This window comes from Bos javanicus, chromosome 14, assembly GCF_032452875.1.
Source record: "Bos javanicus breed banteng chromosome 14, ARS-OSU_banteng_1.0, whole genome shotgun sequence".
NCBI classification, from domain to species: domain Eukaryota; kingdom Metazoa; phylum Chordata; class Mammalia; order Artiodactyla; family Bovidae; genus Bos; species Bos javanicus.
This window is the reverse complement of record NC_083881.1, coordinates 373,928-399,724: the sequence shown is the minus strand read 5'-3', so window position 1 is coordinate 399,724 and position 25,797 is coordinate 373,928. Positions and strand designations below refer to the sequence as shown.

Genomic DNA, 25,797 nt, shown 5'->3' with positions numbered 1-25,797 from the left:
GAAACTGACTGCTCGCTCCCCGAGGCCTACAACAGAGGGGGCAGCAACTCCAAGTCTCTCCTGAGGGATGGGCTCTGACCTTGGCCAAACTGAAGACCCCATTCTGTTCAACTATAGCCACGCCTTCCTCTTGAACAAAACAGAAAGTAGGAAACAAGGGTGCCTTTTTAATTGCAATCAAATATGCTGTCTGTGGTCAGTGCCCCCGAGCCCGGCCCAGAAGCTGTGGGTGGCTCGGTGTGCAGCCCAGAGCAGGCATGGGGCCCACTGCACGCTGGGGCTGGGGCCAGGCAGCTGAGCCACGCCACACCCCTTGGGTCCCCAAGCAGTGTCTCCTCTTCGGGGCCCAGCCTCCGGCGCCCAGGACAGGGGAGGTGGGGCAGAGGGCGAGGGGGCTCCCACCTTCGCACACACATGCAGACATCCCAGGGTTCGCTTCCGTCCCTTCTCTGCTGAGATGGGCAAGGGCGCGGTGCAGCCGCGGCCGTGGGCGGGGCCGCCTACTTTTGAATCTGGAACAGGAAGAGCCGCAGGTTGATGTTCTTGGCAGCCAGCAGCTTGTTGCACTCCACGGAGTCGACGATGGGCAGCGGCACGTAGTCCGTCTCGTTGCTCTCGTTGGTGAACACAAAGTGGTAGATGACGGGGCTGATCTTCACGTCGTCGTACGGGCCCTTGAGCAGCAGGAAGGAGCACTCCAGGGGCGCAGTGACCTTGCTCTTGAGCAGGAGCTGGAAGGAGAGGGTGCGCTTGCACGAAAGGTTGGGGTTGCGCTCCGAGTCGTTCACGCGTGCCTTCAGGACCCACGTCTGGTTCAGCACCGTGAACCGAGGCGTCTCATAGTACAGACGTGTGATGAAGTCGTCTGTGCGGTACGGCCGGAACTGGACCTCTGTGGAGACAGACAGGCCGGGGCCGGCGGTCAGAGGGGGCAGGGCCAGGGTGGCGCCTTCCCGGCCGGCCGAGGAGAAGGGCTCGGCCAGGGAGGAAGGCAACTTACCCGGACACAGCAGCTCTACTTGTCACAAGGCAAATCAAACCCATTAGGGCAAACGAAGGCGCACGCAAGCTTTGGGGGAACAACTACAAACAGAAGTGACACTCGTTAGCGGCAGGGAACCCAGAGGCTTTGAGGGGAGAGTGGCCGGTGTGGCCGGACCCCCACTGGCCCCTCCTCTTCCCCCCGGGGCCCCGCAGGGCGAGCGGCCCCACCCAGGGGAGCCGGGGTAAGCAGACACACAGACAGGATGCAGTTCTGTGAAAAAGTGCACTTTATTGGTTCTGATACAGAGCTGCCAGAAAAGCCGGTAGCTGGGCTGGCACGTGGCCCCCGAGCCCACACTGGGCCTCAAGGCGCAGCCCCATTGAGGGCCCAGTCCTGGCTCTGCCAGCTGGCCGAAGGGCCCCTCAGTCAGCGGTGACTGCCGCCACACAGTCCTCACAGTAGAGCCCGTGGCCCCTGGCCGGCAAGTCCCTCTGCAGAGGTGGCCAATCCTCCCTTCCCGGCCACTGCCGCAGTCACGACGCCTCGGTCCACAGGGACTCTCCAGGCTGGGTGGTCTGGGACACGGTGCCCACCACGGCAGCCGAGGCTACGACTAACCAGAGCCATGGCCTTCTGCTGCTGAGGCCAAGCCCTCGGCTCCCTGGGCCTCCGCGGGCCCGCACGAAGCCAGGCCCGGCCCAGGCAGCACGGTCTGACTGCTGCCTGACTGCCCTTGACGTGGAGCTGGCCGCCGGGCGTGAGCTCCAGCGAGCACAGGCTTCCTGCCATCCTCTGTCTAGAGCGAGCTCTGGCCTGACTCCTGCTCCCCAGAGTGTCCAAATGCAGTGGTGGTGACCAGGAGAGCCCAGGAGATCCAGCGGGCCTGGGCGCAGTCCAGCCTGCCCATCCCTGGGCATCCACTCCCGGCTCTGCGGTTTGAGTCGGGCCCCCTCAGCTCGCTCTGGAGCCCCAGCCCTGCCCATCTTCTCACTGGCCTCAGGAAGCCTGTGGCCACTGCAGTAACTGCCTTTTGGCAGGACCCGATGTGATGACTGCTCTTCTTGCCCCTGGCTCCGCAGGGCAGGCCCTCAGCTCCCAGAGCCCCCCAGACACACCCACCTTCCAGTGAGAATCCACCAGTCCTAAGGCCGTGCAGCCCCCCGCAGTGAGGACACCACTTTGCTGGGGTCACAGGACCAGGGTGGGGACGCCAGGGAGAGGGGCCTCTGCAGAGCCATGCAAGGGCCCCCAGGGTCCTGTCTGGCCCCCCTGCTCAGCCTCCAGCCCTCTTCCCCGAGGCATCCTCCCACGCACCAGGAGCTCATCCAGAGCCTAGCCACCGGGTGCATCTGCCCTGGCTCCTGGCTGCCGGCCCCGCCCCAGCCCGTGTGGGGTGCAGCAGGCGGCAGGGCGCCTCACCTGTGTAGCCGATCTTTTCAAAGCTGAGCAGGCTGAAGATGCTGTTGTAGAGCTGCATCTCCTTGCGGTGGCTTTGGTCCATCTCATCCAGGATCTCCATCAGCTCGTTCCCTGTCTTGGTTGGGTGGGCACACGCGGCCTCGTGCACCGTCAGCTCGTGGAAAGGGCCGTGCCACGGGCAGCCGATGCGCTTGTACTTGCACTGCGTCACCCTGGGGAGGCGGTGAGCACTGCGGTCACACCCTGCCTATGCAAGGCGGCCGTGCCAGGGGTCCTCCCAAGGGGTGCGTCCACCCAGCCCTTCTCATTTGAACTGCTCCCTGAAGGACAAATACCCCGTGTGCTGGCCCCGAGAAAGGGTCAGAGCTCGGGAGGGCCTAGGAAGGAGCAGGGCATGTGTGAATTGTGGGTGTGCACACCACCTACACCCACCGGGGTGGGCCCTCCACGAAAGTCCTAAGCCCTGCATGGCTCCGCTCCAGGGAGGCTCAGTGGCCTGGCTCCCTAGGGGATTGTGGAGCCAGTGCCCCCTTACACCACGATCCCAGAGCCCTTGGGCTGGCCACACTCTACTGGCCCAGGACCACCAAGGACAGGCTTCAAGGAAGAAGTCACCACACGGCCACAAGAACTCTGGAGGGCCAGGGTGACTCCAGAGGCTGCCAGGTGAGGGTCTAAGCCCTGTCTGTGGGGCCTGCCTGCCCCAGCAGCTTCCCGCTGACCCCGCCCTGCCAGGGCCTGGAGGTAGGCGGGCCAGCTGGTCCAGACGCTCACCTATCCTGGCACTCCTCTTTCTGGTGCCTCTCCAGGATGGAGCGGGGGAACTGGCACAGGCAGAAGCCACACTCAGAGGGCAGCTCGCTCACGGCCTTCTCCACGGCCAGGTTGCGGCAGCAGAGGCTCTTACTGATCTCACAACGACAGTTGGGGCACGTGGCCTGCTCCTCCTTCAGCCGGGCATCTGCTAGTAGGTGGATAAAACAGCCAGCGCACATCAAGTGACCGTTAGTACACTGCGGAGAAGGAAAGGGAGATGAAGCTCACGGACCTGCGGGACCAGGCAGAGGCGCACCCGCCCCATGGCCGGCCCCTCCCAGGGCTGCAGCTGCAGGGGCCACAGGCAGGCAGCGGTCTGAGCAGCACAGGTCTGGCCTCCGGAGCCCGCACGGCCCCGTGGGGAGGGCGGGTCTCGAGGTGGCCCTCGCCGCCAGCAGAACCTGACTCAGGGACGCCTGGAGCACACGTGCTCTCGGCGAGCTTCCCACCCTTGGCAGGTGTGCCCTCACCCAGGCCCCGCCACACTGGCCTCCTGGGTCGGCACAGGTGGCAAGGCAGTTGCCACCCCCCCAAGGGGCTGGCTCCCACCAGTGGCTTTCTTAATGGCTGGCAGCACAGCCCGGGCAGATGGGGAGACCCTTGGCACGGGCTGGGCACAGGGGCAGCGCGTGTCTGCAGGGGGTTGCTGGCTTTCAGCCTTGGAGCCGGCCCCTCCCTTTCTGAGCCTGTGGATCCAAGGCCCAAACGCTGCGGTTGTCCACCTCCCCTCCAGCCTGGGGGCCTGGTGTGTGGACAGCAGGCTGCCAGCTCAGCTCCCTCATTGAGGGAGGGTGCTCCACACATCCCCAGAGCACCCACTTGATGCCACTGACACACTTGGGCTGTGGGCTCGGGTCTGCAGGGACTCACAGGGTTGGGGTAGAAGAGGCCCACAAGGGAACCAGTGGTGCAGGAGCAGACGAGCCATGTCCTCTGGGGCACACTGGGTGGTCGCTGAGCCTGGGAGGGAGTGTGGTGCCCCCGCTCTGGGCACCCACCTCCCCCGCAAGACGCCCAGGGCAGAGGATGAGCAGGCGGACAGTGCACCCACCAGCTCCCCTGGGGCCCAGGACCCTTCTGCAAGTGGGATGCAACGCAATTGAGACGATCGGGGCTACTGCCAGGCCAGGCCCGCAAAAGGTGGGTCCTCAGTGAACACCAGCCTCCATCCCACCGCTCCAGGGTCCGGGCACGGAGCTGAGGGCTGCAGGAGGCCGAGTGGGCTCTCAGCACCGACAGGCCACGCTTGGGGTCTAGTGGGTGAGGGGACTACGTGCTGAAGGCTGACTGGGGGCCAGAGACAAAGGCCTCAGACACAGAACTCAGGTCCACACAAGTGCCCTAGATCAGCTGCACTCAAATCTCAATTTCTAAGTCAGGTGAAAGATTAAAGTGTGTGAGATGAGGGGGGAGCCTGGCAGGGTCTGCTCTGGACATGCGGGCTGGCTGAGGGTGGAGGTGAGGCTGGCGCCAAGAACAGTCAGGGCAGAAAAGGAATCTGTTCTGTCCACCCCCCGAGTCGTGGAGAAGCCAGAGAGGTCTGAGTGCAGAGGACAGTGGAGGACCAGGCACCACAGGCTGCTGCCGCCCGCCCAGGTCGGGTGTGTTCTCCAAGCCCCCGCGCAGGTGGGCCCGAGGGCCTGGCTGCACCAAGCCACATCCACAGAGAGAGTCGCTGTGACCTCCAGAGGCAGAAAGGCAAGCAGGACCTGCTAACCTGACCGCTGACTCACGGGAGGAAGTGCCAGGCAAGGCAGCACCACACCTGCCCAGCACCCCAGGGAGGGAGCCGGCTGGACGCTGGGACCCCAGGGCCTGGGACCCCACGCTACTTTGTGCGGCCAACGTTAGTTCTAGATGCCCTCAGGCAGGGCCCGAGGGTCTGGGTGGAGAGCAACAGCTGCTGCTGGGCCCGGCCCAGCTGACTTTTCTGGTCTCTGGTGGTCCAGCCAGGATGTGGGCCTGAGGGCAAGAGACTCGGGATGGGGTCCAGGGACCCCGTGAGGGATGCGAGGCTGCCCAGTGTGTGACTGCTCACTCCTGGCCCTGCCCTGAAAGTCCACTGCTCGGGAGCAAATGGGGTGACCTGCAGGCCTCCCCTCAGAACCTGGGGGTTGCAGGAGCAACCCTGTTCCAGGCCAGCTTCTGTCTGGCCCCCCGGAGCCTCCAGACCTAACACAGGCACCAGCCCTCTCCTGGCCTCTGGGGAGACACGGTGACGGCCCCTCCAGCCCTAAGAGCTCAGTTCTCGGATCGAACACAGCGAAGCAGTGCTGCTGGCCTGGCTGAGGGGCAAGCAAATATCCACAGCTAGTCCCTTATCGGCCACCCAAGGGACACTCTCTGGGGGGACAACAGGTGACCTGCCTGCGGGTCTGTCTGCAATCACCACACTCGAGCCCTCCCCACATCCAGAACCCCCTGGACCCCCGACCAAGACCCAACTCTGCACACAGGCCTGGCCGAGGCAGCGGGCCTCTTGCCCAGCCAGAAGTTGGGCTTCAGAGGGCTCAGCCCAGTACTGGCTGTGCGCCAAGCCTCTGATGGACAGCACCAGCCAGGGCAGGCCAGAGTGCCCCACACAACTGCCAGGGCCAAGCCCCTGAGAGCATGGGCCCGCCACGGAGCAGCTCCTGCCGCACCCAGCCTGGGCTGCTTGCCCACCACCTGCCAGGAAAACCTGAGAGACAGGAAGGATTGGGGAGGGGGCTCCAGGCTGGCCAGACCCCACAGGCCACCGGCAGGACGACCACAGACTGGCCACCTCCCTTTCTGGGCCTCATTTTCTCAAGCACATAAGGCAAAGGGACTTCCCTGGAGACCCAGTGGTTAAGACTCCGTGCTTCCACTGCAGGGGGCACAGGTGTGATCCCTGGTCAGGGAACTAGATCCCACAAGTTTGCTCCACCCACCCCCCCCAAAAAAAAACCTGCAATGAGAACACGCGGGTCTTACCATGTGCAGCAGAGGTATGGCAGCACCACACGAGGGCACAGAACTAACTGCCACGGCCAGCGGGCCTCTGTACACCCCTGCCCAGGAGCCTCAGGAAGGGCTCCAGGCACAAGCCTGCCTCAACAAAGGCCCTCCCTCCCACTGGGTTCTCCAGTCAAGTCCCTCTGCAACAGCCCTGAAGGGGGCATTTGCACCTGCCCCCGAGGTCATCACCTGGCCAGTGCACCTAGGCCGTGCAGGTCAGGCCTCTGCTTGAACCACTTTTCCCTGGGGCAGCTGGAGGCTGTGTCTGCACTCCTGAGGAAAAGCCCTGGGCTCTGGGCTTTGGGACAAACACAGATCTTACAAAGTGCCCTCAGTACTTGATCAAGTCCTTGATCAGTAGGTCTTACAGCCCGGAGTGCATGGTCCCCTCAAACCCTGGGGTGCCCCCTAAACGCCACTGCTTACCAGTAAAGGCAGGCTCAGAACCCAGACTCACGGGACCAGCCCGCCCTCCAAGCACAGTGGAGGCACTAACCATCTACGTGCCCCTCAGCCCAGCTGGAGCCGAACCCCCACCCTGTCACCTGGCCCAGTAGGGCGTCACGGCACCCCACACCCTTGCACCCTCTGTCCAACGTCTCCTTGACCTCTTTCGTCAAGAGACGCAGAAGGCCCCTTCTCAGGGCAAGCCAGGACTCCAACCTTCCCCCAGGTTTCGGGGCTGAAGCTCTGGGCCAGCAGCCCGACTCCCCACCCCAAGGCTCGGGGACCTGGGCGGGGACCAGGAGTCCTGCCTGGACCAAACGTTAACTAAAGTGACAGCCAGCTCAAGCAAGCACAACTTCTCGTGGCCACAGACTGGCTCTTCCCCTGGTGTGGATGGCTAAGCAGACAGGTTCTCAAAGCGGGAGCCGGCAGTTTCGGCATTAGGGAAGAGGACCCCCAGCCACGCGGGTGGGCAGCCCCGTGGGAGACCCCTGAACATCACCACGAACAGAGTCTGTGGCACCAGGCAGGTGGACAGGTGCTGAGGCGGGGCACTCACAGGATCCCCAAGGCAGGTGCCCACGCTGGCCAGGACCTGGGCAGAGATGGAGCCACCCCTGCCTCAAGCCTCTCACCCACACGACCGCCCACCAGGTGGCCAAGGCCCTGGGCTGACCTGAGGCCTGCTGGGGACAGAAGGCACAGCAGCACGGCCTCAACCCTCCCCCGGGGCAGACGGTGCCACTGGCTGGGCAGGTGGGGTGGGAAAGGCATCCCGCAGCAGGGAGAGGACAGCCTTGGCCCGGGGTGCTGCCTCAGCAGGGCCTGCGGGAGTGGGAGGGGAAAGGACTGAAGAGGGCCCCCAGGCAGAAGGGGCACCAGAGGAAAGGGCTGGAGGAGGCTCAGGCCTGAGGCAGTGGACCAGGCACCAGGCCAGCTGGCGCCACAGCCTGTGACAGAGGCCCCAGCTCCTCCACCCTCACGGGGGCACAGGCGCTCTCCTGGCTGAGAACCGAGTCGGGGTGGCAGAGCCTCTTGGGCCTGTACTTCAGAGGCTGGTCTGCGGCTCAGAGCCTTCGCTGACATCAGCGGGGTCAGGGACAAGTCTGCCTTGCGTGAAGGGCTGTGGGCGAGCCCGGACGGGGGTCAAGAATCAGATGAGGGGGCAGCACCCCAGGCCCACATGCTGAAGCTGTGTTTCCCCCGAAGATGGCAGAGGAGCCGGGTCACAGTGCCCTGGGGCCCCAGAACTGCATGCAGAACAGGCGCAGCACCACTGCCCGCCGCGCCCAGTGCAGAGCTCCTATCCTCTGTCCCGGCTGCACCCCTGACCGCCTACCCCTACCTGGCTGCCCGCTGCTGTGCCTATCCGAGAGCCTGGAAAGCAGCTGCACACCTTGTCAGGCCAGGCACCAGGGATGCATCTAACACCCACATAAGAACAGCAAAACCAGCACCTGCCGTACCAGCTGCAATCCTGACCTGACCCAACCTAACAAAGGCCATGGTGAGAACCAGTTGCATGAGCGCCCTGGTCTGACTCCACAGCAAGAGTCCCAACCCAGGTGGTGTGGCACACTGGATGTGGGCAAGGGTTTCCAATCAGGGACAGGTGACCAAGCCCAGGCATGCCACCGTGTCTGCTCTCGGCACTACCCAGGCTTCCCCAGACGCAGGGAGGTAGGAGCTGGCAGCCAGAGAGCAAGCTCTCGAGTTGTGTGCCCAGCCACATCCAGAGGCCTATGCAGACACCCCAGCACCAGGCACTGCACGAGGGCTCAGCATGGTCACTGGCTCTTCTCCTCACCCCCAGAACTGGGCACCAACTGCAACAGCCCTCAGATGCATGGCACGGCTGGTGCCGGCCCCAAGCCATGTATCCTGGTGGGGTCAGGCTAAATGTTGCCTGTAGCAACAGAGAGCAAAATATACCACAACACCAGAGGCAAGTGCACCAGACAGCCCATCAGTGTAACTCACCAAGACGGCCAGCAGAAGTGGAGAGGCTGAACCCAGGCCAGGAAGACACAGCAAGCAGTGGGCCCCAACCAGGGACACGCAGAGAGCTCTGCGTCCACTCATTTCAAGGTAGTACATGCAGGACCCATGCCATCCTTGCCCAGATCCTCCCAGGAGAAAATGGCGCAGGGCTCCAGGTCCATTTCAACCTCTCCCCCATCAATGACCCCATCCGGGGTGGCTGTGAAGGTGACCTGGACTACTACTTGCAGCAAGGAGCGACCAAGAAGCCTTCCCTCGGGGCCCCACTCACCCCAGGCTCCAGTGTGGGAATGGCTGGGCATCCACATCAGGGGCCCCCATCCCACAGCAAGACTTCAGGGAGCCAAAGTGAGTTCTGACCTGTTGCGGGGCTCTGACCAACTCTTCCAGAGCCAATGGCTCTCCCACTGACCACATGCTCTAAAGCTTTCTCAAGCCTCTAGAGATGAGAGGAAATTCACTCCCTGCCAACGCCCGGTGTCACTGGGGAAGGATGGAGGTGGGGCAGACGGCCAGCGCCAGCACCATCCGTGGCTCTCCTTGCTCAGTAGGCCCATTCCTGGGGAAGCACTGAGCAGAGCCCACGAGGTCATGGGCAAGGCCACAGCCCACGTGGCCACAGTGCCTTCACCCTTCATCAGAGCTGCTCAGCCGCCTGCCTCCAGCCGGGCCAGGACAGACCTCAGCTCCCGGCACAGTGTGGGCCGGTTTGAACCAGCCAGGCTCAGAGGCCCGGTCACCAGAAGCTCTGGCCAGAGGCAGAAATGCAGCTGTCTCTGCTGAGTGGACCAAGAGCCGGCACTGCATGGTCTGTTCTGATGCCAGGTCCAGCTCCAGCCCACTCACATGAGGGAAGACGAGGCACCCCCAAATTCCCCTGGGACTTCGCACCACTGACTTGGTCTCCCACTGTCTCAATTAAGGCCCAGGGAAAAGTCCTTCTGGAAGAATCAAAAGGTCATGGGCAACCAAAAGGGGTAAGAGGAAGGACAGGTCCTCAGGCGCACCCCGAAGCCTGAGGGAGTTATGAGACGCACTACCGCCATTTGTACTGAGCCAGGAGGCCTGTGGTACCCGTGAGCTAGGACCTCTGGCCAGGAGCTTCCCAAAACCCAGGAAAGTGAGTCGAAAACCAGTGTCCTCTCCCCCACCAATGCCTCCTCTTTCGTCTCTCCATCATCCAGGCACACTGGGGTCGTCCCCAGCAGCCTCCTGCCAGAGCAGGAAGGAGCCGGAGATCCAGAGGCTGGAAGTCCACACTAGCCCTGCACTGTCTAGCACAAAAATGACCTTCTCACCACAGCCCCCAGGTTGAGCACAAGCAGGGGGACAAGGCCTCATCAGTCATGTCCAGCTCCTGTAAATGCAAACAAAGGTGACAAGAGCTCCTCAAAGCAGTTGGGGGAGGGAAATCAGAGATGGGGGTTGGCGTGGACAGACAGACAGCAGAGAGAGCAGAACACTGCACAGTGACCCTGGGACCAGAGTGTGACCCTGTCGCTGGGTGGTGCATGAATATGATCCCCCAGGGTCCAGTACCCTCTCTGGTAGGCCTGAGCTGGTTAAGGATTCGGAGTCCAGCCACTAGGCTGCCTCTTCATGTATAAAGAAAGCCAACAGACCTCCTGGAGCGCCAGTAGCCTAGGAAGCCAGGCCTGGTGTGGGTGACGAGGGACGGGGCAGGAGCCCAGTCTGAGGCAAAGCAAGCCCAGAAGGTGCTGGGCTGGGCTGGGGAAGGGGCCCAGACTGTGGGGCTTGAGGTAGGCAGTTCATCCATACCAGGAGTGAGGGTACGGGTGGGGGAAGGCAAGACGTGAGCCCTTCCCTTCTCAAAGTTTTTCCAGAAATAAATAACAAGGGGAAGGGGATTTTTCCACTGCAAAGGGTAAAGGGATACAGGACGAGCATGAGGACAAGTTTGGGCGGCGGCGGCGGGGGGCGGGGGGTGTCTGCAAAGAAAGTGACAAGAACTCTTGAGGAAGAGCCAAGACCAGGGGCTCCTAGAGCCCAGGGAGCTCAGGGCTTCGGGGAGCAGGCCGGGAAGTGGAGAGGAGCCCACATCTGTCACCAGCTTTCTCTGGGGTCAGTTTGAAGGTGGGCTGGGGAGTGCTGAAGAGAAGAGAACAGGGGAAGCGGGAAAGAGAAGGGGCGTCTAAGTGGGACACAAGAGGTTCCCATCAGGGTATAAGAGCAGGAGAAAAAAAGGGGTTCCGAACAGGAAACAAAAAAGTTGCCAGAGAACGAGAAAGGAGCTTCCGAACAGGCGCCAGAGTCCCACTTCTGGGCCCCAGGGCTCCGGCCTGGCCTCCGAGGAGACGCGGTGCCGGGGGGGCCGGCCGCGGCGGGGCTGGAGCCGAGCCGGGTCGGGGTCGGGCCGGCGGCCCTACCTGGTACACGGAGGCCTTGGGCAGGTCCAGGCAGACCGTGCAGCACAGAACCGAGTAGAGCCGCTCCTCCAGCTTCCCGCTGCCCGCCGCCGCCGCCGCTGCTGCCGCCTCGGCTGCCTCGGCCGCCCGTAGCCGCTTCTTGGGCGGCGCGTCGGGGTCGCCCGCCGCCTCCTGCAGCTGCCGGGCGCCGGCCAGGCCCGCCTCGTCTGGGAGCCCGGGCCCCGCCGCCTCACCCAGCGCCGCCGCCGCCGCCGGCCCCGCGGCCGCCCCGGGCCCGGCCCCGACCCCGACCCCGGCCCCGGCCCCGGCCCCGACCCCGACCCCGGCCGGCACGGAGCCGGCTGGCCCAGCGGCCGGGCCGCCTCCGCCAGCCTCCTCGGCGCCGGACATCGCGGCCGGCCGGCCCGGCGGGCGGGTGCCGGCGCGCTCCCGCGGCTGGAGGTTAGGGGCGCCGCGCGCTCCCTCTGCCCTCTAGCCGCCGCCGAGACCCCGCAGCCCCGCTCCCTATGCCGCCGCCTCAGTGGGTCTGGCCCGCGCGTAGCCCCGCAGCCGCCGCGGCCACCGACCCCGGCGCGGTCGCCATCTTTGTTTTTGCTGCGCTCTCCCCCACCTTCCACCGCCGCCTACGCCCCCTCGTTCTCCCAGTCACGTGAACTGCGTGAGGCCAATGGGAGGGCCTCTCGGGCGAGACTGCGAGTCGTCCAGAGCCAATAGGCGCGCGAGGACCCGCCCCTGCAGAAGGTGGGCGGGGTCCCGGGCGACCAGCTGAAGGGTGCTCACCCCGGCGGGGAAGTCCTGGCGTACAATACCTGGTGAGCAAGGTACTTCCTGCCACTCCAGGTCCGGACCACACGCCTTGGGTGCCCAGGCAAGGAGGGCAACCTTGGACTCCCAAGTCTACATGTCTGCGCCTTTGTCCCCAGACACCCAGGCTTGAGTGCGCGGGGCTCTAGCCTAGCTCACCGGAGCGAGAAACTGCCGGCTACTTCTCCCTCTCCGCCCAATCCCGTCTCCTAACCCGGGCGTTCGGAGCTGCAGAGCGGTCTAATAAGGAAAGCGAGGGTCTTAGGAAATCAGGACTTGCCCTGCACAGGCCGAAGGGCAAACGGGTAGAGGTTGAGTCAGCCCTGGGAGGGGATGTACATTTCTGTGAACAGCTGTGGGCTTCGTTTGCCTTCATCCCAGCCGGCGGCCAGTGAAGGTCACTGCCTCAGAGGACCACCAGCCAGACCTTGCAAAGATATTCATAACTCCATCGTGTCCCAGGAGAGCAAGGGCTCCTCTATCTTCTCAGTCCAGGGGCCCTCCTGACAACAGGGCCGTCAGGCCAAGTTGAGAGAGACCCCCAGAGTTGGTCCTGCACATTGCCTTTTTTGCTCAGGAAAACCAGTTGCTGCCCTGGGAGCCTTAGGAAGTTCACTGCAGGACTCCTCAATCTGGCTAAAGAAGAGGCAGAGTCCATATTCCTGCTAAATCCCTCAGGTTTATTGGAGACCAAGCCTCTCTCTGGATCCACAACCATGGCCTGCCCAAAATCAAGTCTGAGAACGTGCCTGGGACCCGGTCCCCCTCATTTTGGTTTTGGGCAAGTCCTCACACTGAGCCAGAGAGGGAGATAGTCAATCTGCAGAAAGCTGGCTTTGGGAAGGAGAGTCTATCACTAGCGGGAAGGTGGTAGCTGGGCAGAAGCTTCGCCTTGTGGTCTCCAGCCATCACTCCCACTGTAGGCGCTGTGTGTGCAGGGCCCGGTGGTAGGCCCAGCTGCCCCCTGCCAGGGCCCAGCGACAGATGTCCTCCTTCGGCAGCAGCAGCAGCAGTCTGTCCTCCTCCAGCCGGCTCAGAAGACCTGCAGCACCCAGCATCACACCCCCCCACATTCCATAAGAGTTGGTTGTGAAAACGGCCACAATGAGGATGGTCACTGCGACCACCAGCACCACTGCCTGACCAGCCACAGAGCGGCCCTCAGCACCAAGGTGGTCACCAGCCACTGCCAGCACCATGCCTCCTCCCAGAAGCAGGTTGGCAGAGGAGCAGTCCCCATTCACCCAGTGGAAATCGAATGCCAAAAGGGGCAGGCCAATGACAGTGGCCACCCAGGCTCCAGCAAGACAGTCTTCATCCGTGCCCAGCCCTGAAGCCAGCATGGTGGCGGTGGCCAGGGCCTGGAGCAAGAAACCAGCAGCGGCCCCTCGATTTGCCTGTCAACACAGGAAAGGAAATGTGGGGAAAAGGGGTCAGGACCTCCCTTTAAGCAGGGGAGGGTCTGGGAGTCTCAGGGAAGCCTGGCCCACACACTAACCTCCCACCACCCTCTAGGAATTTGGGAGTAGGCTACGCCCCTGCCCCGCCCCAATGTACTCACCTGGGCAGTGCTCAGGGCTGCGTGTAGAGACACTGCTCCCAGCGCCAGGTGGGACAGGGCGGAACTCCACTCGCCCCCTGGCCTGGGGGTCATGACACCTCAGGCGGTAGTGAGTTTAAGGGGACAGGAAAGGGATCCTCAACTTGAGAAGACTGTAGAAGCCGGCGACGGGGAGCCCTAAGGGTGTTTCTTCAGGAGTCCCAGGTTCCAGAGTCCCATTTCTAAATATTGTTATAGGCTCATCCGAAACTCGCGGGAGCCCTGACGCCACAACCTTGGGGAAGAATGGCCTAAATAGGCCGGGAAGGGAAAATGCGGTGAGGAGCCGGGGCTGGGTGGGCGTTATTTCTGGCGTCCTGGAACCCAAGTCAGGGTGCAGGGCCCTGCGCTCGGGGAGGCGCCGTCCTCGGAACCCGGTCGGGAAAGAGCGACAGCCCAGCACTCAGGCCGCTGACCACGACGCAGCGGCGAGCTGGAGGCCCAAACCAGCCCACCGTACCGCCCTCGGGCTGCTGCTCCGCCTCTCGCACCCGGCCTGCGGCTTCCGAGCGCCGACCAACGAGAAGAGCGGCGGCTAGAGCGGCTGGGGGGGGGCGGGGCAGATGGGGCCAGATGGACGTGAGAGATGGGCGGGGCTGGGAGGAGGTGGGTCTCAGCTTGGGATGGGACGCGCAAGTCCATGGTTTGCGAGGAGGGAAGGGGCTCGAGGAAGGAGCGGTGAAGGGAGGGCCGGTGAGGTGGGGTTGAAGGAAGGGGCGGTGAGGGGAGGAGGCGGAGGAAGGGGCGGTGAGGGGAGGGGCTTTATGGGCGGGGCTGAGGAGGGGCGGGGGCGGGGCTGAGGGGCGGGGGGCGGGGCCTGGAAAGGGCCGAGGACGGGCCTTGAGGGGAGGGGCCGAGCAGGAGGTTCGCGGATAGGGAGGTTGGATGCTTGCGGATAGCAGCCTCTGAGGGTTGGCGCCGCGCGCGGTCCTCCGCCGAGGACTGGTAGGGATGCTGGAAGAGGGTGCGGGGCTGCGCCGAGGGGGCGGCCGCCGGAGCATGCGCGCGGGCTCTGCCGCGGGCGGGCGCGGTGTCGGCGCGGGGACGCGGGGCGGCGTGAAGCCGGGCCCTCTGCCGCCCCGCGCTCCCATGTACGCCTTCTACTCGCTGCTCATCTACATCTTCTACAGTCTCTTCCGCAGGGATGGCGGGGCCGCGGCGGCCGCCGACGCTGAAAACCCCGCCCAGGTGAGCGGGGGAGCGCTCAGCTCGGCCGGCTACCTTCTTCCCGAGAACGGTTCGCAGGTCCCAGGGCGTTGACGCGGGGGAGGGCCCGTACCGAAGACCCCGTCTCTGGTGTTGGAGGCTGAGAGACTGGAGCCAGCCACCGGGCTAAGTCCCCGGAGGCAGGGACCCCACGGGCTGCCTGGCCTCTCCTCAGGGCCTCTCCCCCGCTGCCTCCCTAGAGCGCCCGCTGTAAGCCCGGGAGTCGCCGCCGCGCCTACCAGCCATCCGCTGAGCTGTGGACCGAGCTGACCGGCCTGGTCGGTACGTACTGTTGGTGCATCGGGAACGCTGCTGAGAGATACAGGGAGGGACCTGGCAGGCGCCGGCTGGTGGCCTGGCGTCCGACACAAGACCCAGCGCGCCTCCCCATCCTGCTTCCTGGCCTCGCAGGCTCTTCGGAGGCCGAGGATGGGTCGGGAGAGGGAGCCGAGCGCTGTCCGGCAGAGGTCTCTCTGGAAGAGGCTCTCGTGCGTCTTGCCGAGTTCCTCTCAGTCCAGCTGGGGGCGGAAGAGAGCTTTGGGACTCCTTCTGACCTGAGCAAGGTGAGCAGTTGAAACTCTTCCAGCTACCTGTTCTGCTTCCCCAGGTCCTCTGATCACCATCCATCCCTGTTTTCCCTACACCCGGCCCCCATTCTTCTCCACTTTGATACCTGTTTCTTTCCCAGCCCGGTGATGTTCCCCCACTGTTGACAGTGACTGGTCAACTCTTGGCTCTCCTGGCATGGATTCGAAGTCCCAGGGGCAGGCAGGCCCTGTCCCAGGGGACGCAGCCTGTCTCAGGGGTGCAGCACCCTCCTCCTGCTGGTGCGTAAGGAGTAGTGAGCTGAAGAGGGAGTCTGTCCAGGGGTTGACGCCCCCCAGAACCCGAGCGGCCAGATGTGAGGTGCCCTCTTTCAGGCCACAGAGCTCTTCTGTTCTAATTGGATCCACCCCACCCCAGGATCCCCATTGCAAGAAGAAAGCCCTTCCCTTTCACCAAGGGGCGAGGCCCAGGGACAGCAGCCTCCTCAGCTGGAGGAGGACCAGAGGGCTTGGCAGCGGCTGGAACAGCTCATCCTTGGACAGGTGAGGAGTCCAGAGCAGCTGGGACCTGGGCATCTGGGAAGGGCTGGGAGTCTGGGAGGGGACTGGAAGGTGGTGTTCCACCCTGTGTCCCTCCCTCCTTTCCAGCTGGAAGAGCTGAAGCAGCAGCTGGAACATCAGGAGGAGGAGCTGGGTCAGCTGCGCCTGGGAGTGGTGAGGCTGCTGGATGGGGGCTGGACGAAGGACCCAAGAGGGTACCAGCCTCCAGGTGAGTCCTGAGGGCTTCCTTCTCTCCCAGGGAGCAACAGACTCAGAGAAAAGGGTTCAGCATCTGACTCTGGAGAACAAAGCGCTGAAACAGAGCTTGAGCCTTACTCGGGACCTCCTGCTGCACTGGGGCCCTGCCCCCCACACCAGGGCCCCCCAGGTATCCTGCTTCTCAGCTGCGACCATCCCTGTAGCCTGGGGCTCCCACACAACTCGTCTCCAGCAGCACTGCCCGTGATTTCTCAGGACTCACGCTCTGACCCTTCAGACCTGGGCCCAGACTGTGGGCAGCAAGTGCACGGCAGCCCTGTTCAGGAATAGGACGCTGGGACCTTCCTGGTGCTCCTGGGGCTGAGCCTCTGCACTCCTCATGCAGGAGGCCCGGTTCCATCCCTGGGCAGGGAATTAGATCCCACGTGCCTCAACTAAGAGTTTGAATGCTGCAACTGAAGATCCCACACAGCCTAATAAATGCTTTTTAAAAAGGGGTGGGGGGTGGGGTGGTGGGACTTGAGAATCCCCTCAGTTCACTCCAAGGCTCCTCCCAGTGGCTGACCCCAGGGGAGCAGAAGGACTTGGGGAAAGGACCCATGCATGGAATTGGGAGGCACGGATGTGTGACCAATTTTACAACCCTCTCAACTTTCTCATCTGTAAAATGGGGCAGCTGGAATGCACCCCCTTGCACCTCCCACTCCCCTTGCAGGAGGAGGCAGAAGCCCTGCTGGAGCTCCGGAGGCGGCTTCAAGAAGCCCAAGACACCACAGAAGCTCTCCGAGTCCAGGTGGGCACTGGGCCCAGGGGCTGGGAAGTCTGGGGCTCTGGGAAGGGGCTGTCTGAGGCAGAGCCTGGTAAGTGCCTGTTTCCTCAGTGACAGGGGTGGGGTTGGGTGGGGGCAGCTAGGGGTGCAGGAGGTGCAGCTGCAGGGCCTTCAGGGGGCCCTCCGGCAGCTCCAGCAGGAGACTGAGCAGAACTGCAGGAGGGAGCTGCAGCAGATGCGAGGGCAGCTGGCAGGTAAGCTCCGGGGCTGTGGAGCTCATGGCGAGGTGTGGCGTCTGGCCTCCCCTCACCATAGCCTCCCCCGCAGGACTTCATGCTCGCATGGCCAGCTTGCGTCAGGGCTGTGGGGACCTCCGGGGACTCGTCAGCACCTTTACCCAGAGCTGCCAGGGTTCTCTGAGTGAAGCCCAGGGACAGGTCAGGACCGCTTGCTCCCTCCCTCGCACTTGCTCTCTGGCAGCCTTTTCACTGGCCTTCCCTTGGGGAGCCCCTGTCCCCGCCTCCTTTCCACTCCCAGGGTGTTGTCTGCTCTGATGGAGACCAGGGGCTCTGGAGCCAGACTGTGTCCTGTGCAGACTGGGGTGACAGTGGATGTCTCACACGGTTGCCAGGAGCCACCATTCTCCTCAGGTCCCTGAGCTCCATCCCAGGTCACTGAGAGATCACTCCCGCCCCCTGGGGCCTGAAGCCACAGAAAGCGGTAGATCACCGCAGCTGGGCTGCGTAGTAGATCCTGCCCTCAGCACAGCATCCCCCAGCTGTTTCCACTGCCTCCCCTCCCTGTGCCGGCCCCTCCCTCACGTCTCTGTCCCCCCAGGTTTCCTGGGCTCTAGGGGCACTGTCAGCTGACGGGGCTGGGAGTCAACTCGCAGAGGCGCGGCAGGGGCCTCTGCCTGGATGCTCAGGGCGGCTGCTGGAGCTCAAGGGTACAGCAGGTTTGGGGAGCAAAGGGCTGGAGTGGCAGAGGTTGGGGACGTGGAGGCTCTTCACACTTCAGGACCTAGGAGGCAGCTCTGGACCTGATCTCCACCCCAGGAAACATCCGTGTGCTGTGTCGGCTGAGGCCAGGGACACCCTCCAGCCTGGTGAGCTTAGAGCCCGGCCCGGGTGGCACTGTTACCACCTGCTATCGAGGGCACCAGCGTCGCTTCCGCCTAGACTGGGTCTTCCCTCCGCACGCCAGCCAAGAGGAGGTGATGCTCCACCCTTGGATCTGTGTTGACTGTCTCTCAGATCCCCTGGAGTCCTGAGGAGGCGCCTGTCTGTCCGCCCTCCTAGGAGAGAGGGTGGCTGGACTCCAGCAAGGAAGGGAGGGAGCCGGGGGGCCTAGGAGCAGGGCTGGCATCCTAGCTGGGCACTTGCTTTCCTCCCAGGGTTTTTCCTTTGCATCTGGCCACCAAGCTCTTGGGGCTTCCCTGGTGGCTCAGACGGTAAAGAGTCTGCCTGCAGTGAGGGAGACCCGGGTTCGATTCCTGGGTTGGGAAGATCCCCTAGAGAAAGAAATGGCAATTCACTTCAGCACTTTTGCCTGGAAAATCCCACGGACAGGGGAGCCTGATAGGCTACAGTCCACGGGGTCACAAAGAGTTGGACACGACTGAGTGACTTCACTTTCACCAAGCTCTTGCAGGCCGGGGAAGACAAATTATGGCTTAAAGGAAGATTAACATTTTCAAAAGTAACTTTGTGCCAGGAGAGCATGCTTGAGGTGACAGTCCCGCAGGGCTGCAGGGCCCGGCTGGGGCCCTGCTGTGCCCGGGGACCTCTGTCCCCCAGGCTTCTCTGGCTGTCCACTCCCCTGGCCCAGCGTTCAGACTGACCCGCTCTGAGAGGGGTACCCCTCCTTGCTTTGTGGTTGGGGGAGTGGGGAGCACAGGTGAGCTTCCAGCACCTGAGCTCTCCCAATGCCCTGCTCAGATGCTGCCCTCCTCCCCTTTGCTGCCAGACCCAGGGAGCTGGAAAGCAGAGGCTTAAGTCCCAGCGCCCGCCACCTTGCTTCCCACACACCCTCTCCAGTGCGCACACACTGTGCAGCTGGAGCTTCCCTAGCTCAGGAACAAGGCTGAGAGCTGGGAGGGTGAGGTGAGAGGCAGAGCTGTCAGAGATCAGACTGTGGTGGCCTCACAGGGACAGACTGGTGAGAGTGCCTGGCAGGTGGCCAGGGCTCCCTCTTTCACTTTCGGGGTCCCCACAGCTGTTTGCCACCTACCTCCATTTACCCCCACACCACCCCTACCCTGTCTTCAGCCTCCATGCCCGCTGCAGCCCTGGATAGGGGCCCCTTTGTGCATTGTCTTCCAGGTGGACAGGGCCCTCCAGTTCTAGAGGAAAGAGTTAAAGGCATCTGGCACTGAGCCCCCATCTCTGCAGGAGCACCTCCAGTGCTCCTTTCTAGCCACGGAGTCTGAGCCACCTCACTGGCTATTCTGGGTTCTGCTTTAGTGTCTGGCAATCAACATTTCAGACAGCACTGGCTCCCTACTCAGTTAGGCTTTCATGCCTCTGGGCATGGAAGCTGACCTTGTCATTGCTCAGGAGGCTGCTGCTGGTGTCCAGCTGTGAGCAGGATGCCAAGTCCCAGCTCCATGTCCCCTTCACCTGCTTCTGTGCACCTGCCCAGGGACGGCTTCAGGATCCTGGCTGCTGCCACCCCCCAGCCATGGGCCCTCTGGGTTCATCCTTCATGTGGCACGTGCTGCACTAGCCCTCTTTCCTCGTTATCACTTAATCCTCACAACAGGTGCCACTACAGTCCCCACCTTGCAGAGGAAAAGATGAGTGATTTGCCTCCAATCCCACCTGGGGTTTGAACCTGGCCATCGAGCCCAGGGTCTGGACCCTTGACTGCTACACCCCCAAGTCTCCCAAGCAGTCAGTCATCAGGACTCTATTACTCTGTTCCCGCTATTTGTCATGTTCCTTCCCTCTTTGGCTGGCAAATTCTTGCAAATGCCACCTTGTCCAGGGAGCCTCCTCTGTCTGTTGGGAGATCCTCGCTTCCCCTACGTTCCCCTAAAGCCAGTCTCCTCCCAGGGGAATCAAGTTATGGTCAAGTTCTCTTACCTCAGGCTTAGGGCCCTTCCAAACCCCTTGCACCCCTAGGTCTTCAGGGAGCTGGAGTCTGCTGTGCTGTCCTGCCTCGGGGGCTACAGTGTCTGCATTTTCACCTACGGTCAGACAGGGACGGGGAAGACCTACAGCATGGAGGTGGGAAAGGATGCAGTTGGGGAGCTCCGGAGCCAGGGGCTGGGATGTGAGCTTGCTGAGGCACCCCATGCCATCCCCAGGGGCCGCCTGAGGACCCGGGCATCGCTCCTAGGGCACTGCAGTCACTGTTCCAGGAGATGGGCACAGGCGGGCAGCACCGTGTAACCCTCAGCATGGTGGAGATCTACAACGAGGCTGTCAGGTCAGGGGCACCTGGTGCCTCCTGCCTTGCCCCCAGCCCCAACCTCTTCTGTCTCCACCCCCCAGAACCCCCAACGGAGCCCTGCCCTTTTTCACCAGGGACCTCCTTGCCCCAGGGCCTCCCCAGCGCCTGGCAGTGAGGCAGGGCCCAGCAGGCCAGGGGGGAATCCAGGTGGCTGGCCTCACCCACTGGGACGTGCCCAACCTGGAGTCTCTGCACCAGGTGAGGCTGCCCAGTGGGGCCCTGCAGTCCTCCAAGCCCCCGCCCTGTACCCGCACCGGGGGCGCGGGACCCGCTACAGGCCAGCCCTTGTCCGCCCGTCCTGCAGATGCTGAGCCTGGGGAGGAGCAACCGGGCCACCGCTGCCACCGCCATGAACCAGCGCAGCTCTCGCTCGCACGCCCTGGTCACGCTGACACTGCGCACAGCGTCCCCATCGCGCGGTCCCGGCACCGCAGGTACCTCGGCGCCTGAGCCCTGCGGGGGCCTCGCTGCACCCACGCCGGGCCTCCGTCCACGCCGGGCTCGCTCGCTCCTGCAGGCACGCTACACCTCGTCGACCTGGCGGGGTCCGAGCGCGCCTGGAAGGCGGGGACGGCCGGAACGTCGCAGGAAGACCGGGACGGCGCCCAGCGTCTACGGGAGGCTCGGACCATCAACCGCTCGCTGCTGGCACTGGGAGGCGTGATGGCCGCGCTGCGGGCCCGCCGGCCCCACGTGCCCTTCCGCGACTCGCAGCTCACGCGCCTGCTGCAGCCGGCGCTGGGTCCAGGCGCCACGGTGGTGCTGCTCCTGCAGGTGGGCGGGACGGCCGGCGGGGAGGGTGGTCATTTGCATGCCAGGCACCGCCCACCAGGGCACGCCCACCAGCGCGGCTACCCGCAGATCTCCACGCGGCCCGAGGATCTCGGCGAGACAGTGTGCTCGCTCAAGTTCGCCGAGCGTGTGGGCCGAGTGGAGCTGGGGCCGGCCAGGCCCCGCAGGGCCCCCCGCTCCGGGACGCCCTCCTCCCTGAGCACCGACACACCACTCTCCGGGACCCCCTGCACCCCGACGCCGTCGCCCGGCAGCCCTCCAAGCCCCGGCCTAGACAGCGGCTCCAGCTCGGCCCTGGCACCACCAGAGGACCTGCCTTCCTAGTCCTGCCCAAGGAGCCTGGGTCACATCTCTGCGGGCAGAGGCAGCAAAATCCCTATTCCCTCATGACTTCCTTGACCTCTGGGGGCCGCTGCCCCCCAGACTGCCAGAACCCACCCTCCTCTCCCACCCTGAAGGAGTGCTCCGCCTGGGGTAATTATCACACTACCCCCCCCCCCCGCCCCCCTTATCACCATCTGCTGTTATCGTAGCGCACAGCAGGGGATCCCAGGGCCGCAGAGGCAGACCGCGGCCAAGTGGTCACCAGAGTCACTATCCCATCAGACTTGCGTTGAAATGTTTTCTATTCCTTTACTGTTACCGCCCCACCTCCATCACCAAAGCCAAGTAGGGTCTCCATTCTCAATCCCCTTCCCCCCCAAGGTGCTTCCTCTTTCCCAGGCAACAGCTGAGGGAGGACAGGGCTTTAGGCTGGAGCCCCATTAGGTTTTCCCTCCCCCAGCCGGAGCCAGGGAGGGGAGGTGACAGCTGGTGATGGATGGACAGATGGACGGAGAGCTGGAGAAGGTGGGACCAGGAAGGGGAAAGGAAGGGCTACTCCAGGCAGAGCCCTGCTCCATCCAGCCTTGCCTCTAGGGGTAGGAGAGGTACAACTAACCATCGGGCCGGGTGATGCCCTGCTGGGCCATAGCTCTTCTGGGGCAGCCAATAAACATGTGGACTCTCAGCGTGGCTGGTGCCTCTGTCTCAGGCTGCCAGAGTCACACAGACGTTGGTTTCTCCTCAACAAGCCTAAGGGTGGCAGAGGAAAGCAGTCCCTGCCCTGGGAGCATCACAGGCCATACCAGGAGAGTAGCCAGCCTGGGGTGGGGGTAGCCAGGTCTCGGGGGTGGCTAACCCACACGTCATAGATGCTTTTGTTGGGTGGCACCCCCTGGAAGAGAGTATCTAGATCCCAGAGCAGCCTTGTGGGGCCATGGGTTTCAGGGGCCACCCCCCAATAGCCTGTGCTGGTGGAGGGAGGGCACCGGGGGCAGGAGGTGGGTGGCAGTGGGGCCAAAGGCATCACCACATTGGGAGTGTAAATGGGCAAGTAGGAGGTGGGCAGCTGCCCCCACAGCGAGGCCCTGTGACCTCCACCAGAGAGAACCCCGGGGTCTGGGGTGCCCTGCAGTAAGTGGAGAGGCCAGGCCCTGGGCTCAGGGGACAGGACGGAGGGCTTGCTGTTTTCCCCCTGGGAAGTCTTCCCCTCTGCCCTGATGGGCCTTGGGAGGGGGCAGACGGGCCACAAAGGCTTCTCAGAGGGCGGGGGTGCAGCAGGCACCTCTCCCTCCCCTGAGCGCTGTGAGCCTGACCGTCTGGGGCTGCTCCGCGGCGTCTCCTCCCCGGAGTCCCCTAGCAGAGACTTGATGCTGAAGCCCTCGCAGGGCGGCGACTGGGGACTGGGCGGCTGGTAGGGCCGGCCGTGCAGCACGTAGGGGCCGAGGTCCTTGGCGAAGGCTCCCCTCGCGCCCCTGCTCTGCCAGCGCCGGCACAGGGCCGTGTTCTGCAGCCGCAGCGCTTCGGCCGGGATCAGGCTCACGTCGACCGCCCAGAAGTTGCCCTTGGCCTGGGGCTTCGCGGGATCCTTGGGCACCTGGTGGGGGAGGGGAGCAGGCTTGGGTGGGGCCGCACGACCCCGGATATCAGGATTTCCGCCGGCGTCCGGCTCCCAGGCTCCGACCCTCGCCCTGCCCTACCTTGCGGAAGCACCGGTTGGAGGAGAGGTTGTGGCGGATGGAGTCTTTCCAGCCTTCGTAATCGTCCCTGAAGAAGGGGAACGCGGCCTGGACCTGACGGATGATCTGAAACCATCGGGTGGGCGGTGGGCGCCGTGAGCCAGGGCGCGCGGGCGGGGGCAACGCTGTCCCTCTCCTCGCCACTGCGTGGCCTGCCTCGCCAGGAAGGGGTCTACCCGAGCACTTTAGCTCTCTCCCTGGGTGCCCAGGCCGGGACTGGCCCCCCTGGTATGGCTGGGGACGGCCAGGTCGGGGTGGAGGCCGGAGCCTGGGCCTCAGGCCATTGGAGGACGCGTAGGGACACAGGTCCGATCACCGAGTGCGAGGGAGAGCGGGCGGGGGTCCTCTCACCTGGGCCAGCTTCAGCCTGCGGGAGGGTGCAGCCTGGATCACAAGGGCGATCATGGCCAAGTAGGTGTAGGGGGGCTTGTCATGCCGCAGGTATCTCTTCTTCCTCCTCTTGGGGGGCTGGGAGGGCGAATCCCCCTCAGGGAGCCCCAGGCCGGGGTTGCTGCAGGGCCCCATGCAGGGGAAGCAGGAAACGTGGGCAGGGGCCCAGCCGGGCAGTGGGCGCTGGGCACGGGGTAGTGTGGTAGTGTGGGGAGGTAGAGCTGGGACCTGAGGCCAGGCGGGGGCTGGCGGGCCAAGCCCTTTATCATTCGGATGGAAGGGGGAGGGGAGGGGAGGCAGAAATACGCGATGGGGGAGGGGAGCGTGCTGAGGGCAGCCACAATTAGCAGGTTTCGGTTAATCTGGAAGGGAGGGAAAGGGCAGGGAAGATTCCAGTGGGGGCTGTGGCCGGCCACCCAGGCCCCATTCCTCACCCCTGGGCTGCCTTGGGCACCCCCCTAGAGCTGGAAAGAAAAGTCTGTGGAAGGGGCTTATGACACACACTTTATCCCACCCAGATCTCAGGCTCACATTTAACAGAGGAGTGATTGGTCCAAGATGAGCTGCCAAGAAGGGGTGGGTCCTGCCCAGAGTTCAAGGCCAAGCAGCTAGCAGGACTTGGATGGTGGTCTGGGAGGGCTTCCTGGAGGAAACCTCATAAATAAGAGACAGATACAGTTGACTCAAGGGATTTTCCCACAGGCTGCTGCAGGGCCCCAGGGGGCTCCCCAGGTCCTGGAGGCCACTTTCCCTCCCTTCTTGGTGCTGGTCAACAGTAGGTCCTCACTGTGCACTCACTCTGCACCTTAGTGGCCCTGGGACAGCTGGACCTCCATGGCCTGAGAGAACTTCCTGGAAGCACGTTTGTCTTTCTACCCCTCTTCTGGGCCTGTGGGTCCAGATCCTTTGGAAGTTTTCCATTGGAGGAGGTCAATTGGTCCTCTGGGGCACTCAGGCAGTGCCCCTGGGTGGGTGTGCGTGGAGAAGCAGGCCTTCTAGCCGTATGGGTTTACTGGCTACATCTTGGGGCCATGCCTTGAGAATACATCCCTGTGGATCATGGTCCCTACCCAGGGGAGCCTGGGAGGACCACTTGGCATCACCCTGGGCAGGAGTGAGGACAGCTGTGTTATGTGTGGGTACACAGGACTTCCCAGTGCCCTGTAGCTTACTCTAGAAGGAGGGAGATGCTCCCCAGGCTGGCGGGGTCTGGCCTGAGTGGAGAAGGGGCACTCTGGGACGGGTGGAGGGTGAGCCCCATGAAGCCTGTGGTGCCAGCACCCCCTGCTCAGGCCTGGCTAGAGCCTCTAAGTGCTTTAGCAGACACAGGGCCTGGCCCAAAGGTGTGGCCCTGGAAAAGTGTGTTTGGCAGCAACCCTGAGACATGGTTCTCCTGGTCCCAGACCCTTCTGTCCCCTCACCTCCTCCCTGGCCCGATCTGTGGCTCTGCCTCTCAAGTGCTCTGTAGCTGTGTACCCTGCTCTGTATGCTACCCCAAAGCCTGGTCCCCCCCGCCCATGAGGACTGGGCAAGTTTGCACAAGGGATTTATCAGGCCCAGGACACCAGCAGTGGTGGGGTGTTGCTATTAGAACCCCCAGACCCGAGGGAAGCCATGAAAGCACAGGGACACACTTTGTATCACTTTACTCAAGATTTTTCTCGGGCAGCAGCAGCACTCCCCCTGCCCAGTCCGCCCCCAATTATACCCTTAGAGGGCTGAAAATCTGGAGCAGACAGTGGATGTGCGGCTCTCACTGAGGTGCTGAGAGAAGGGATGGGTGATGGGTGCTCTGGAGGAGGAAGCCTGGGGCTGAGATGATGTTGTTGGGGTGCTACATTGCTACCTCCATTATCAGATTCTTCATATTTCATCTGGCTTCCTCTGGACTCCCATGTCACTTCTTCAAGTCCTGTTCGTTTCCAGGGCTCTAGCTGAGAGGTTCTTGTGTCCCCTAGCCCAGTTCAGTTATTGAGAGGTCTTTTTCTCCAACAGGTCTAAGGCACCGCTTTTCCTCCACTGTCCCTTCCTTGCTTCCAGGATAAAGCCCAGCTCTTGGTTTGGCGTTCAAGGTTCCTCACGTCCTGACTACTCATCGGTGACTGTACATACCCCACAGAGCGGGCCCCACCCTCCTAAACCACCACCTCAACTGTTCCCACCTTGGCGCATGCTCTCCCCCAGTAATGCCCCTGCTTTGTCGAGTGAACTCGGACCCTTCCTTAAAAGATCAGCCTAATCAGACGACCTCCCTCCTGGTAAACTTGTGACTACTTGCGCTTCTCGCCCCGGCAGGCCCTCCCTTTGCCAGCAGGCCATCACTGCCCCCTGCCCACGCGGCGGTCCGCAACCTCCTCAGTAGCTCTGGGCGAGCCCCGCCCCCGC

General features: G+C 63.4%; 3 protein-coding genes across 21 annotated transcripts; 1 reads left to right on the top strand and 2 right to left on the bottom strand.

Annotated features, from left to right (window-relative positions):
• Positions 1 to 147: 147 nt before the first annotated feature.
• LOC133260118 (zinc finger TRAF-type-containing protein 1) lies at positions 148 to 14,139 on the bottom strand. Of its 7 annotated transcripts, XM_061438256.1 has the most exons (5): positions 11,035 to 11,594; positions 3,179 to 3,417; positions 2,405 to 2,616; positions 1,001 to 1,083; positions 815 to 892 (listed from the first exon to the last, which is right to left on the bottom strand). In XM_061438256.1, exons 1-4 carry the CDS (start codon positions 11,422 to 11,424, stop codon positions 1,016 to 1,018), a joined length of 909 nt encoding a protein of 302 aa, XP_061294240.1. In that variant the 5' UTR covers positions 11,425 to 11,594; the 3' UTR covers positions 815 to 892; positions 1,001 to 1,015. The 7 variants fall into 7 exon arrangements, with proteins under 7 accessions (XP_061294244.1, XP_061294241.1, XP_061294238.1 ...); XM_061438260.1 differs by lacking the exons at positions 1,001 to 1,083; positions 11,035 to 11,594 and adding an exon at positions 13,400 to 13,970 and having other exon boundaries at positions 148 to 892; XM_061438257.1 differs by lacking the exons at positions 1,001 to 1,083; positions 11,035 to 11,594 and adding an exon at positions 11,601 to 11,655 and having other exon boundaries at positions 148 to 892.
• Positions 14,140 to 14,436: 297 nt separating this feature from the next.
• Positions 14,437 to 21,971, top strand: KIFC2 (kinesin family member C2). 13 transcript variants are annotated; one of them, XM_061438103.1, is made up of 18 exons: positions 14,440 to 14,626; positions 14,845 to 14,926; positions 15,056 to 15,207; positions 15,333 to 15,471; positions 15,608 to 15,732; positions 15,838 to 15,903; positions 15,989 to 16,117; positions 16,664 to 16,741; positions 16,857 to 16,971; positions 17,045 to 17,154; positions 17,555 to 17,663; positions 17,773 to 17,930; positions 19,840 to 19,944; positions 20,025 to 20,146; positions 20,245 to 20,368; positions 20,475 to 20,604; positions 20,688 to 20,944; positions 21,032 to 21,971. In XM_061438103.1, the coding sequence occupies exons 1-18, from the start codon at positions 14,528 to 14,530 to the stop codon at positions 21,284 to 21,286; spliced, it is 2,355 nt and encodes a 784-aa protein (XP_061294087.1). In that variant the 5' UTR covers positions 14,440 to 14,527; the 3' UTR covers positions 21,287 to 21,971. The 13 variants fall into 13 exon arrangements, with proteins under 13 accessions (XP_061294083.1, XP_061294089.1, XP_061294080.1 ...); XM_061438104.1 differs by having other exon boundaries at positions 14,442 to 14,626; positions 16,917 to 16,971; XM_061438094.1 differs by having other exon boundaries at positions 14,439 to 14,626; positions 14,845 to 15,207; positions 17,555 to 17,672.
• An 83-nt stretch (positions 21,972 to 22,054) lies between these two features.
• FOXH1 (forkhead box H1) lies at positions 22,055 to 25,792 on the bottom strand. Its single transcript, XM_061438266.1, has 4 exons — positions 25,259 to 25,792; positions 23,374 to 24,066; positions 22,984 to 23,088; positions 22,055 to 22,880 (listed from the first exon to the last, which is right to left on the bottom strand). The coding sequence occupies exons 2-4, from the start codon at positions 23,545 to 23,547 to the stop codon at positions 22,077 to 22,079; spliced, it is 1,083 nt and encodes a 360-aa protein (XP_061294250.1). The 5' UTR covers positions 23,548 to 24,066; positions 25,259 to 25,792; the 3' UTR covers positions 22,055 to 22,076.
• Between the last annotated feature and the right edge of the window lie 5 nt (positions 25,793 to 25,797).